This window comes from Haliotis rubra, unplaced genomic scaffold (genome assembly GCF_003918875.1).
Source record: "Haliotis rubra isolate DU_JTF1 unplaced genomic scaffold, ASM391887v1 Scf9, whole genome shotgun sequence".
In the NCBI taxonomy this organism is placed as follows: Eukaryota; Metazoa; Mollusca; class Gastropoda; order Lepetellida; family Haliotidae; genus Haliotis; species Haliotis rubra.
The window spans coordinates 3,916,151-3,928,584 of NW_025767634.1; the positions used below are offsets into that span (position 1 = coordinate 3,916,151).

Here is a 12,434-nt window from a genome sequence, read left to right on the forward strand (position 1 = left end):
ACTTTTATCTTGAATACCTGCTTGTGATGAACTCAATGGATGGTCCCAGCACACTATTATGATAACCACCTCTATCTTATCCCCAGTGTAGGGAACTGGAAGTGTTAAGTGAATCAGATGTGTGGAATCCCATGATCTGTTGAACTCTGGTCGACAGGAGATCTTCTGCCCAACAACAGTTGAAGGACTTGCATGATAATACAGTGGAAATACGAAAATGGTTCCATCACGACTCTACTATGACTGTTTCAGGTTGCCTGGCGCTGGCCGAGTTAGGTCGGAGAGGTCTCCTGGTGCCCCAAAGACTCCCAGACGGTCAGTAAACTCTCTGGGATCCCAGTGTTAGTGTAGTGGGAATACAGGATAGCACATTACTGCATATGAAGTCATCATGTTAAAAGTTTGAAGTTTGATAAAAAAAATGTTAATTCCTTCTGTTCAGGGGTGGGGATTTTAATAGCCCAGCAACAGTGCAAGTTTTTCATGCTACAAGATTAATATGATGTTTCTCAATGTTTTATGCAGCAGTTAAAGTAAGCCCAAACAGCCAATCACATTTTATCTTGTCTTGTTTTTACAAGATCATAATTACTGTCAGGGCAAGTTTAGAAATAGTTCCATTGATGAAGTTTTTCCATCCAATCATCATATGTTTGTGAACTTTTCAGTATTCCTTGGTCATGTTTTTGTCCTTCCTGGTTTCAACATGCCAGTGTCCTTATTCTTAGTGTAATTGATGCAAATGTACTAAAATATGTTTGTCAGTCTTCATGACTGATAGTGAATATTGTAAAGAATTCAACATTTTCTGATTTATTTTCAGTCAGATCTAATACAAATTCATTACTGTTTAATACTTACTTTTCTGAATGGGAATAAAGAAATATCTGAATACTGCAATGACAACATTTACAACAAATACAATTTTCAGTTGTTCCTGTTGTGCTGAGAGCTCTGGCGTATGATGAACGGCGTGGAAGCTTCTCTGTTGGAGCACATGTCCGTGATGCTGCCTGTTATGTGAACTGGGCATTCGCCAGGGCTTACGATCCTCAGGAAATCAGTCCATATGTCAACAAAATAGCAAAGTAAGAATCGTTTTGGACTCTGTAAGTCAGTAGGATAGATAGTTATGGGGTGCTTTCTCTCTTTCCTTTACTAAAATCCAGTTTTTGCATTTTTCACAATCCAGGTTCTGTCAGACCCCGTACCATAGCTTTTCCACTTGGAGATTCTGAAAAATTACCCACAAACAATGCTGGTTGTAAGAGGCAACCAATTGAATTTGGCAGTCAGGCTTTGAGACATGGTTGATAGCGTGTTATTGTACAACATCAATGGCTGGATTTTACCAATGTTGTATTCATCTGTGACCTTCGTCTATTTGCCTTTCCATTCTCATTAGTGGCAACACACCATGACTTCACTGAAGCACTGTCCTGAGTGGTGTTGAGCTAGTTCAGTTCTCATTTGACTATCTGCCTCTTTTTGTTATCCCCACAATGCGCAGGGTATTAAAATGCAGGTGCACATTTGTATTAAAATGCACTTCACCAAACTTGACACATAGATAGGTCTGGTGGTGTAGCCTAGTGGTCAAAAGAAAATATTTTTAGTGTTTCCCTGGCAACAAGTTCGAAGAACCGGTGGTTCGTCCCCACATGGGTACAATGTGTGAAACCCATTTCTGGTGTCCCCATAGATGTTGCTGGAATATTGCTTGGTAGTTGTGTAAAACCAAACTCAGTCAGTCAGAAAATGCACTCTGTCCGTGCACATTTGCCTTTTCCGGAACAGAACTTTTAAACCGTTCAATATTTCTTCACCAAACTTGGCACATAGATAGGTCTGGTGGTGTACTGGTGCCTTTTGGTAGTTTTGGATTTCTGATTATTATATTTTTGGCGTTTCCATGGTAACAAATTTGACTTTGAGTGAAATTGGTGGTAGTGTTCTTTTCCAGAGCAGAACTTTAAAACCATTCAACATTTCTTCACCAAATTTGACACATAGATTGGTCTGGTGGTGTACTGGTGCATTTTGGTAGTTTTGTATTTTTAAAGAAAATATTTTTTGGCGTTTCCATGGCAACAAGTTTGTCTTAGACTGAAATTGGTGGTAGTGCTCTTTTACGGAGCAGAACTCTAAAACCTTTTAATGTTTCTTCACCAAACTTGGCACATACACACATCTGGTGATGTACTGGTGCCTTTTGGTAGTTTTGGATGTCTGAATAAAATATCACTGCATTTCCATGCCAACAAGTTTGACTTAGACAGAAACTGGTGGTAGTGCACCTTTCTGGAGCAGAACTCTTAAAACCTTTCAATACTCTCCTTCCACTTTTCTATATACACACCAAAACATTTGACATAATCATAACTCGTGGACATATTCATGAAGAGTATTTTGCCATTACGGGGGATATTGATGACTTTGTCTTCTTGTTGCTATTATTTCAATGTTTGTTTCCTGATTTTTGGCCCTTATGATATTCATTGGCACTGATGGTCTTCAGAGCTGGTTCTGATTACATGTGAACTTTCTTTCAGTGGGTTGTTGGTAGCGTCTGTGTTTGACCGGGAGGTGAATGTACGAAGGGCTGCATCTGCAGCATTCCAGGAGAATGTTGGCCGTCAGGTTGGTGCAGTTTTTGAAAATTTTGGTTGACATTTTTGTTAATTATAGGTTAAAACAAGCTTGATAAGGAATGAAGTTTGGCAGTGCAGTCTGGTTTAAAATTTCAAATGTCCATGGAAAGGCATTAAATTTAAAATCATGTCTTAGAAATTTGAAATTTGAAATTTGCTTTTGAGAGAAATGCATTTTAATAATTTGTTCTCTTATGATGCAACTTGACATTACACTTATGATTAGTCAGTAACAACTGATGAATGATATTAAAACATTGGCATGAGATGCCTCCATTAGCCACACCAGGATCAACAGACCTGTGAAGGTCCGGGTTAGAATATTGATCTTCAGTAACCCATGCTTGTCGTAAGAGGCGACTAACGGGATCGGGTGGTCAGGCTCACTGACTTGGTTGACACATGTAATTGGTTCCCAATTGTGCAGATCGATGCTCATGCTGTTGATCACTGGATTGTCTGGTCCAGACTTGATTATTTACAGACCGCCAACTTATAGCTGGAATATTGCTGAGAGAGGGCGCCTAGTGGTTAAAGCGCTATTTCGCCACGCCGAAGACCCGGGTTCGAATCCCCACATGGGTACAATGTGTGAAGCCCATTTCTGGTGTCCCCCGCCGTGATGTTGCTGGAATATTGCACAAAGCGGCGTAAAACCAAACTCAAGTCAGTCAGTCAGTGCTGAGTGAGGAGTAAAACTAAACTCACTCACTCACAGGATCAACATGAAGTGTGTCCAGCTCACTCTCTACAGTGTGTTTCAGGGCACATTTCCCCATGGTATTGACATCTTGACAGCCGCTGACTACTTCGCTGTTGGCATCAGAAACTACTGCTATCTGGAACTCAGGTATAATTACTCTTTATATCCACTACAGTAGAACCTTCTGAGTCAGGACACCCCACTTCCCTGAGAATACTGATGACAGTCAAACCCTTATAGTCTGAACCCTCTTATACCAGAGACCCCATCTCTTGGACTGTCATCTTTGTTAATGTCCACCTGAATAAATGGATTTTACTGTGTTAATCATGGAGATTTCTATGGAAACTGCAACAGTCAAAATAAATCAGGTTTCACTTTATGACCAAAGGGACATGGCTCTGTTGCAAACTTCTTCACAGAGAGGATACCATCCGATTTCTGTGTATGGTAAATGGATATGTGAATATCAGTAGCTTTCAGTTTCAGTTGTCCAACATTGAATAGTGCCAATAGCATTTTCCTGATATGATGAACCTTAAACAAGACATTGATAAGTCTAAACTGGAAAATAAAGTTGGCACTTCCAGTTCATATGTTACCAAGGTAGAAAAGTATTGTGAATATAGGTTTAAAAGTGTTCCTTTGTAAAGGCAGCAGGGAATCACCCTTTATAACAAGACCTGTTACAGTCTGTACAGATATCATTGGTGCAATGGCAATGAATAAGAATTGGGTCAGTCATGAATGAAGACATCTTTACAGTCATTGTATAGTCATTATGAATTTAAATTGTAGATTCACTTTTCCCGAAAGAAGTATGACCTCAGACTATGCTCCTTAAATGTAAATACTAATGTTCAAAGAGCCTGAAAGGATACAGATATGACAGATAAGATATGATTGTCTTGAATCCAATTTTGCCGTAAGAAGGCCAGTGCTTCATTATGTAATGGTTTATTTATATATCTTTCCCCAGCGTGTATATTGCACAGTTCAAGGAGTACAGTAAATCACTGATAGATCATCTGGCGGAAGTCAAGTCTGCACATTGGGACAAGTAAGCACAGATAATTTCAAAATTATACTAATATTTGAGATAAGGTAAGATTTGTCATATACAACAAAAGAAAGATCTTACTTAAGTTCAAGCCCGTGGAGGTCTTGGTTAGAATTGATATTCAGCAAACCAAGCTTGTGTTTTTAGATGTGACTAACAGGATTGGCTGGTCAAACTTGCTGACCTGGATGACACTTGTAATAGTATTTGAGTTCTGATGATTGATGCTTATGGCCTGAAGCACTGGACTTCCTGGTCCAGTTTTGATTATTTACAGACCGTTGTCATATAGCTGGAATAGTGCAGTGTTAAACAACAAACAAATAAAACTTGAGATCGCAGACACCATATTGTCGGTGACTATATTCTGAATTGCATGATGAGTTTGTAACTTACTGAAGCAAATTAAATCATTGCTCATCTTTATTGCTAAGGTCTTTGACGATACATCTCTGTAGGATTTGTATTGGCGTTTTTCCAGTGCTATACGAGAGCTGACATCCAAATCCCTGCACAATCTCACAGCACGAGAACCGGAGTTTGTGGCCAAAACAGGTCTGTGTGTTTGATTCCCAACAGACATCTGAACATGTAAACGTACATGTATACATGACTTGAATAAATGGTAGAATGTGAAACAGTGGCTAAATAGTCACCTTCTCCCTCCAGGTCTAGTTACTTCGATAGAGAACATCTGGACAAAACTTTTACCAAGGACACAGGGTAAATATGACACACCTAATATTAATGTTCTTGTCCCTACCCCAGTGTTGCCTGCCTTGATTGAGAACGCAACTGGAATAGACTTGTACCAAAGACATGGGGCCATCCTGGCAGCTGCAGAAGTGACACATGCTCTGTCGAAGTTCGCACATACACAGGGAAAGTGAGTGTGTTTCTTTCATACGGTATCTAAATGGATAGTTTCTTGTCAGGCATCATGTACATCCATAAACAGATCCAAGAAGTAGACTTCGTTTCAAATGGTACTCTGATCTACAATTTCCACTGCTGCTGCTGGTCTAAAGAAGCAAACAAATGGATCAAGCTAAAGCTTGTTGACATGGTTGATAGAAATTCTGTAAATCTGAATCTGAGGGTCAGCAAAGGGGTTAACCAGAATAAATCTTTAATCTGACAAAAAATCCATGTTTTACAGTTCAGATCAATGATAACCCCACCTCACACTCTTGTTAGTGATATAACTATGTATATATATCCTTCATTTTGTGTACTGACATTGGACCTGTGTCTTGTTTCACAGGTCTGTTTCAGACATGATAGATGAATCATCTACAGAAGGACTGCGGAGTCTGGCCAAAAAGGTATAGTTGCTGTAACCTGGTCATTTCATTTGCTGTTTTCAAATACAGTGGAAACCTGATAAGTAAACTTTCAAGAGACTCGCCAAAATTGTTTACTTATCAAGTAGATTACTTAACCAAACTCATCAAAAGCTGCAAGTGACAACCATATGCATGTATATGTATACATATGTAACAATGAACAACTTATCAGGGCTGGCCTCCAGTTGAGAGTGTATTGTCAACTGCTTGACGCCAGCGAGCTGTAAGTAGGATGTTTGTTTGACTGGAGACTGACACGACTGCCCCTCATGTCAGATTATGTGGTGATCGCTAATTTAGTTATCCAGTCTCTTTTGTTAAGTAACTTACTTCCAGGGACCGTGAGAGACGTGTAGTTAAGCGGTATTGTTTACTTATCCGAGTTTATGTCTTTCAGTGGCATTTAGAAGTTGTACATTGATGTCCAGGATATTTTTATGGATTAAACTTCTTTTTAATTTCTCTCACACAGCGTTTAAGACCATTCCAGGTCCCTCATCACCTGATGAAGGGACCTGGAATGGTCTCAAACGTGAGAAATTAAAAAGAAGTTTAATCCATAAAAATATCTTGGATATCCGAGTTTAGTTAACCGGACTCTAATAGTGATAATTAATGAAGAAATTTGCCGGGACCAAGGAAAAGTGTTTACTTATCAGGTCTGTTTAGTTAAGCGGTCTTTACTTAGGCGGTTTCCACTGTATACTATACTGTGTTTAGCAGTGTATAAAATATAGCCTGTCCCACCGTCCTTGACGGTCTATTTTTGTGAAGGACAGTCTATTAAATGAGTAATGCCATCCTTTGGTCAGGGAAAATATCTGAAAAAAATAAACTTAACTTGGTTTGAATCAAGAGTTTTAGTTTTTGGACTGACAGTGTTTGTTCAGGACTGGTCACTCTTTTGGACAGCTGGCTAAGGCGCCAGGCTAGTGATCCAGCGAGGTTGAGGTGTCGGGATCGAGCCCACCTCTGACCGGGTGTAAAAACCTTGGAGTCAACTTTGTGTGCAGACTCTTTTAGTGTTGTCACAACCCCTAGTGTACAGTACACAACCCTGTGCACTTAAAAGAACCCACGAATCCGTTGGTATATGACCAGATGGTGGCCACATGAATACGTGCAAACACCTAGTTGCGGGTACAGCAACGTGCAGTGAACGTGGACAAAGTACTGGGACCAGCTGTGAATGGGTACCCCGTTAGGATGAGAAAACCACAATAACTCGGTGCGCCTAGTGGCTGCAAGAGTTGTATACTCCCCAGGGCGTTGAGATTGATAATACGTTGTGCCGTTGAGATTGACATCCAATGATCGAGGGAAAACATACCAGCGCCTTGAGCAAGCACTAGTTGCCTGGATATGAGCGCTATAGAAATATTGTATAAAAATATTTCAAAACTATTTTATACACTGTGTTTAGGCTGATCGATAGTCTATTGAGAGTCACTTTTTGAGATACTGGTTTTTAAAATCTATTATATTTGATATAACTGTCCAAATGAAAATAAGTGTGGAATTATTTACATTGGGTGCACTTGCCAACTGCTTTGCCATTTTGCATATTACTTTAGTTTTATTATATTATACATACTATTTCTCACCATATTAACAGGTTGAGACTCCATTATTTACAGACTGCCGCCATACAGCTGGAATTTACAGTCAACAAACAAATGAATGTATAATTAATAGCATTTGACCTGTTCACATGTTTTAACCACATACTGGTTGAACATTCATGTATAAAATAAATATCTATTTGTGTATGTTAGTGTATTAATGATTTAAAAACATTCAACAAATTATCACCAATTTCTGAAGTTCAACATTCCACTGAAGGCCATGCATCAGGCATTGAATTGTCAGAATTTCAGTGGTGTCATAGTTTCTGGCCAGACACTCACTGTTTAGACCATTGAACTGGCTGAGAGTTGCTTGTATTTCTGTTTCCAGCTGCGAGATTCTCAACTGTTTCGGGGTCTGGGAGGAGAACTCATGAGGAAAGCAGGTCAGTATCCATGGCAACATGTTAGAGAAAAGAATAAAGTATGACTAATAATGCTTTGATATAAAAGTTATGCTGACCTGAAAGAGCGAGGACATCAGCAGACTTAGTTACCAAATGCTACTGTAGGACAATTTTACAAATTGCAAATTCTCAAATGAAAAGTGAAAAAGTTGAATAACTTATAACGAAAATCATATATATATATATTGAAATGTATTGTTTTATTGACTACTTATCACAATTTGTATTATTTCACAGTCTGTCATCTTATCCAGAAACTTGCAGAATCCAAGATGCCATATCACGGGCAACCAATAATCGGTACTGTCTCCCTCATTCTGTCTTCATGGATATCAAGAATACAGTAATTTATCATATACCATGAACACCTCAGTCTGAACAAATGACTGACAGTAATACCATGCTCAGTGTATACTGAGAGAAAGAAATAAAGGATCACAAGAAAATTTAAGGGTTCCTTTAATATTTTCCAGTTTTCATCACCAGCTTTGAATAGCGCTGTGGTGATGAAAACTGGAAAATAATAAAGGAAGGCTTGATTCTTTTTCAGAAGAATTTCCTCCTTGGGGTACATATAAGCATTAAAATGTCCATTTTAAAAACTTACGACAGTTGTAACAATATTTCAGTAAAATATTTTACCAAACAAAAACTCGTTTTGTTTAGTGAGACCACCCCTACAGGGCCCCGCACAGGGTCCCCTACAGCCAAGAGCAGGTAACTCTGGCTGTGTACCTCGTACCTCACTTTTCATGCTGTCGTTGACCGTGTAGGTCGTGCATGGTCCAGGAAAACACGTCTTCGCGAAGTACTACGATTGAGAATGAGTGAGAAAGAGTCAAATCCTGTTTGTATGGTTCCTTCTTTTTCGCACGGGTGCTAGCTGGAATCTTCGTATGACTTTTTTCATTCATGATTTGTTGTAACCTTGCCGGCATGTTCGCTGTCTCCAGCCATGTGGCAGGCAAGATGGCGGACCGCGGAGGTCCTTTTTTGCTATCCCTTCTGCTGGCTTCTATAGCCTTGTAGTCGGGTTGTAAGGGTGCTGATATTTCATTATGTACATTATGCTTGCCTAAATTCCTCTTTTTCAGCAGCTTTGGGTAAGTTTTGCTTGAGTGATTTTGTGGCGCGTTTGTTTACGTGTCGCTCACATATCTTGCTCTTTGTCAGCTATGTACACAATTACGCTTCGCTATTGTGGCTTTATGCTAGTATTTAATAGCTTTGCTGTAGCAGTTAAATATCGCCCGTGTGTTGTATTTTTTCTGTTTTTATTGTGTGCATATTACATTATATCAAACAGTCCTTGCTTTTAGTCATAGCGTGGTTCTGTTTTTTGCAGCTACATTGTCGCCTCAGGATCGTCACCTGGTATGCTTGCGTTGTTTGGCTGAGGAAGCACATGAAGAACAAGGCTGTTCCATGTGTCAGGCTTTCTCCCCGCGTACTAGCAAATCTAGACGTGCAGATATGATGTTCTACACGTCGTTACTTCAGGCGCGGGGGGGGACATTTGGGGACAGGAGCCTCCTAAGGAAAACAAAGATAAAAAGCCTAAGAAAAAGAAGGCTTCTGCTTCCTCTGTTTCGGGGGACACTGCTCCTAAATGGGCGAAGGGTGCGGGGCCGTCGGTCCCTTCACCATCCATCCCCTCCACATCGCAGGCACCTTCACCCCCTCATGTCCCGGTTTCTAACACGCTAACATTTGAATTAATCTCGGATTTATTGCAGCAGCAAATGGTTTCGGTCCACTCTCTTGTGTCTGCTGACGCGATGGCCGGTCTCCGTGAGGAGATTGGCGTCCGGCCAGGTACGGGGGGGTGTCGCGGATCTATGGCGGGCAGTACCCCCAACCTTAGCTTAGGCTCTGGTGTGGGGGTTTCTGTCGGGGATGTGTCGGCTCCGAGTCTCATCTCGGTTGCTGGCCACCCCTCCGCTGTAGGGACTACCACCAGCCCAAGCCTTGGCTCTGGGACTGGTTCAGTAGTTCGTACCGGTTTTACAGGCTCAGTCCCTGTAGTATCCGCTACATCATCGCATTTGGTCCCACCAATTGCGCCGGCTTTGCCAGGCCATTCGGTGTCGGGATCATTTTGCTTGCCATTGGGGAATCCCTGCACGGGCTCTTCCTCGTCCCGCCACCGCGACTCAGTTTCGAGTCTTGGGTCGGGTGTGCCGGGCAACTCAGCTCTGCTCGAGCCTTTGTCCCTCTCTGTAGACCCCTCTGATGATCCCTCAGAGCTCTCTCTGGTTACAGAGACCTCACTCCTTGAGGATCGATTCGAGGAGGCTATGGAGGAGGATGAGGGTCGGGGAGGGTTGGGTACACCTTCGGTTTCACTCGGATCGTCCCTGAGACAGGTACGGGAGCGTATTGCCTCTGTCCTGCCTCAGGTAGTTGTCAGTGCTGGCGCACCCGACCCTCAGGAGTTTCGCCTCCCAGGGCGGTTCAGTGCCTCAAGGTTACTTTACATTCCGCCTACATCTCGGTGTTGCAGAGGCAACTACTGGATGTGGGTGGGGTGGAGGAAGATTTGTCTCCCTCCACCTTGGCAAAGCAATTGATGGAGGTCCAATCACATCTGGCGTACGACTCCATCAGGTCGTCGGCTTGCCAAATGATGTCGGCGGTAATGGGTCTCCGTTGCCTGTGGCTTTCAATGGCAAGGTATTCTCCTGCCACGCAACAGGCTCTACTGGCGCTGCTGTTCCGGATGGGTTCTACCCTGTTCCCCGGGGCAGCTACAGTAGTCCGGGAGGCCGCAGAGGCTGTATCAACTTTCAAGGACTCTAAGCCCTTGTTGGAACAGCCTCACATGTCTCGCGAGCGACCCCCGGTTCCTACCTCCGCATATCCTTCTGCCGCGGTGAAGGAATCTGTTAAATGGGCTCAGCCATTGCAGTCACGGAGGGGTAGGGGCAGAGGCAGGGGCAAGGGCAGGGCCACGGCGCCCCACCAGCCTTTTCAGAGGAAGGGGAAGTAAGCCCCGGCTTCCCAGCTATAATTCCTCCGGAGCCCTTGTTGGTACCAGACCAAGCAGTCGGAGTACTGCCGACGTTGGGTACCCATTGTCTCATGCCACATATCCCTGTGGGTGGTCGACTTTCTCTCTTCCTGTCGGAATGGGAAAAAGTCACTTCCAATCCCTGGGTCCTGTCCACGCTCAGGGAAGGCCACATGCCACAGTGGAAGCGAGACCCACCCCCCTTCTCCGGGATCCGTTGCACTCCAGTGCCGGCTGCCCTAGAGAAGGCCGGAGGTGCTCCGTGCCAAGGTCCAGTCATTACTGGACAAGGCACCCATAGAGATGGTTCCAATGGGACAGGAAATGGTGGGTTATTACTCAACTTATTTCCATGTCACCAAAAAGGACGGAGGGTTCAGACCTATTCTAAACCTCAAAGGTCTGAACGACATGTTAGAAGTACCGTCCTTCAAGATGGAAACACTGTGTTCAGTGATTTCGTTCCTGTGGAGAAGGGAGATTGGCTCACATCAATCGACCTCAAAGACGCGTACTTCCATGTCCCTATGCACCCCGAGTTCAGGAAATACCTAAGGTTTTCCTTTGACGGGAGGTGCTATCAGTTTCGTGTACTCCCCTTCGGCATCTCCACAGCGCCACGGGTGTTCACCAAACTCATGCTAATTCCAGCGCCGGTAGCCAGGTCACAGGGCAGGTGCTGTCACCTGTACCTAGGCGATTGGCTCCTTCGTGTGCTTGCCTCTCACTTGAGTCGAGTTGCGACACTTTCTGTGATGAGTATACTCACCAAGTTGGGCTGGATTATCAATCTCAAGAAATCAGAACTGGTTCCCACCCAGGATCTGGTGAGTTCTTAGGAGCCGAGATTCGAGACACTTTCTCCCTGTGATGACCAAAGTCCAGAGAGTTGTGTTACATTTTCAAGTTGGGCTCAGCTCGGATTTGGCTCCAGTTGCTAGGCAACATGGCGCAACAAGTGGACATTGTTTGGCGAGAACTTGAGGATGCACCCATTCAGCATGGCTCTAGCTCGAATGTGGGTCCACACCCGGGGGTACGAGTTGATTCTCCACACTCCAGGGTGGCTAATTCCTCATTTACGGTGGTGGACACTGGCAGGGAATTTATCCAGGGGGCTCCCTTTGGACATCCCGTCGCCAGATCTCTCGATTCAGACAGACGCCTCCCTCACAGGGTGGGGGGATGGTGCTGGGCGTCCTGTCGGTCTCAGGCCTGTGGTCACAGAGCGAGACACAACTGCACATCAATGTGCTAGAATTGAGAGCAGTCAGGTTGGTGTTCGAACGACTTCGGGAGCAGGTTCGAGGCCGTGTGGTTCGTCTAGAGATGGACAACCAGACGGCGATGACCTATATCAGGGCGGTACGGTTTCCCCGTCTCTCCTGCAGGAGGCGTGGCAGTTTCTGCTCTGGTGCGACGGTTCGACATACGGGTAATGCCTGTTTATCTCCCAGGGGCGGACAACGTTCGAGCAGATGCACTCTCTCGTCGTATCCTGGCCCCGCACGAGTGGATGCTCAATCGGGAGATATTCGGGGCTATCTCCCAGTTGTTCGGATCGTTCCAGGTGGATCTGTTTGCTTCTGGGGGGACGAACCAGATTCCGGTGTTTTGCTCTTGGATACCGGA

The 12,434-nt window shown here is 43.6% G+C and overlaps 1 protein-coding gene across 1 annotated transcript in view; it reads left to right on the forward strand.

Annotated features, from left to right (window-relative positions):
- The window catches only part of LOC124263808 (tubulin-specific chaperone D-like), a 96,439-nt gene that overhangs the window by 13,544 nt on the left and 70,461 nt on the right, over positions 1-12,434 (forward strand). Inside the window, 10 exon segments of the mRNA XM_046698537.1 lie at positions 253-315; positions 932-1,088; positions 2,553-2,640; positions 3,416-3,501; positions 4,334-4,414; positions 4,896-4,969; positions 5,183-5,300; positions 5,679-5,739; positions 7,717-7,771; positions 8,030-8,092. Coding sequence (XP_046554493.1) covers positions 253-315; positions 932-1,088; positions 2,553-2,640; positions 3,416-3,501; positions 4,334-4,414; positions 4,896-4,969; positions 5,183-5,300; positions 5,679-5,739; positions 7,717-7,771; positions 8,030-8,092 — 846 coding nt within the window.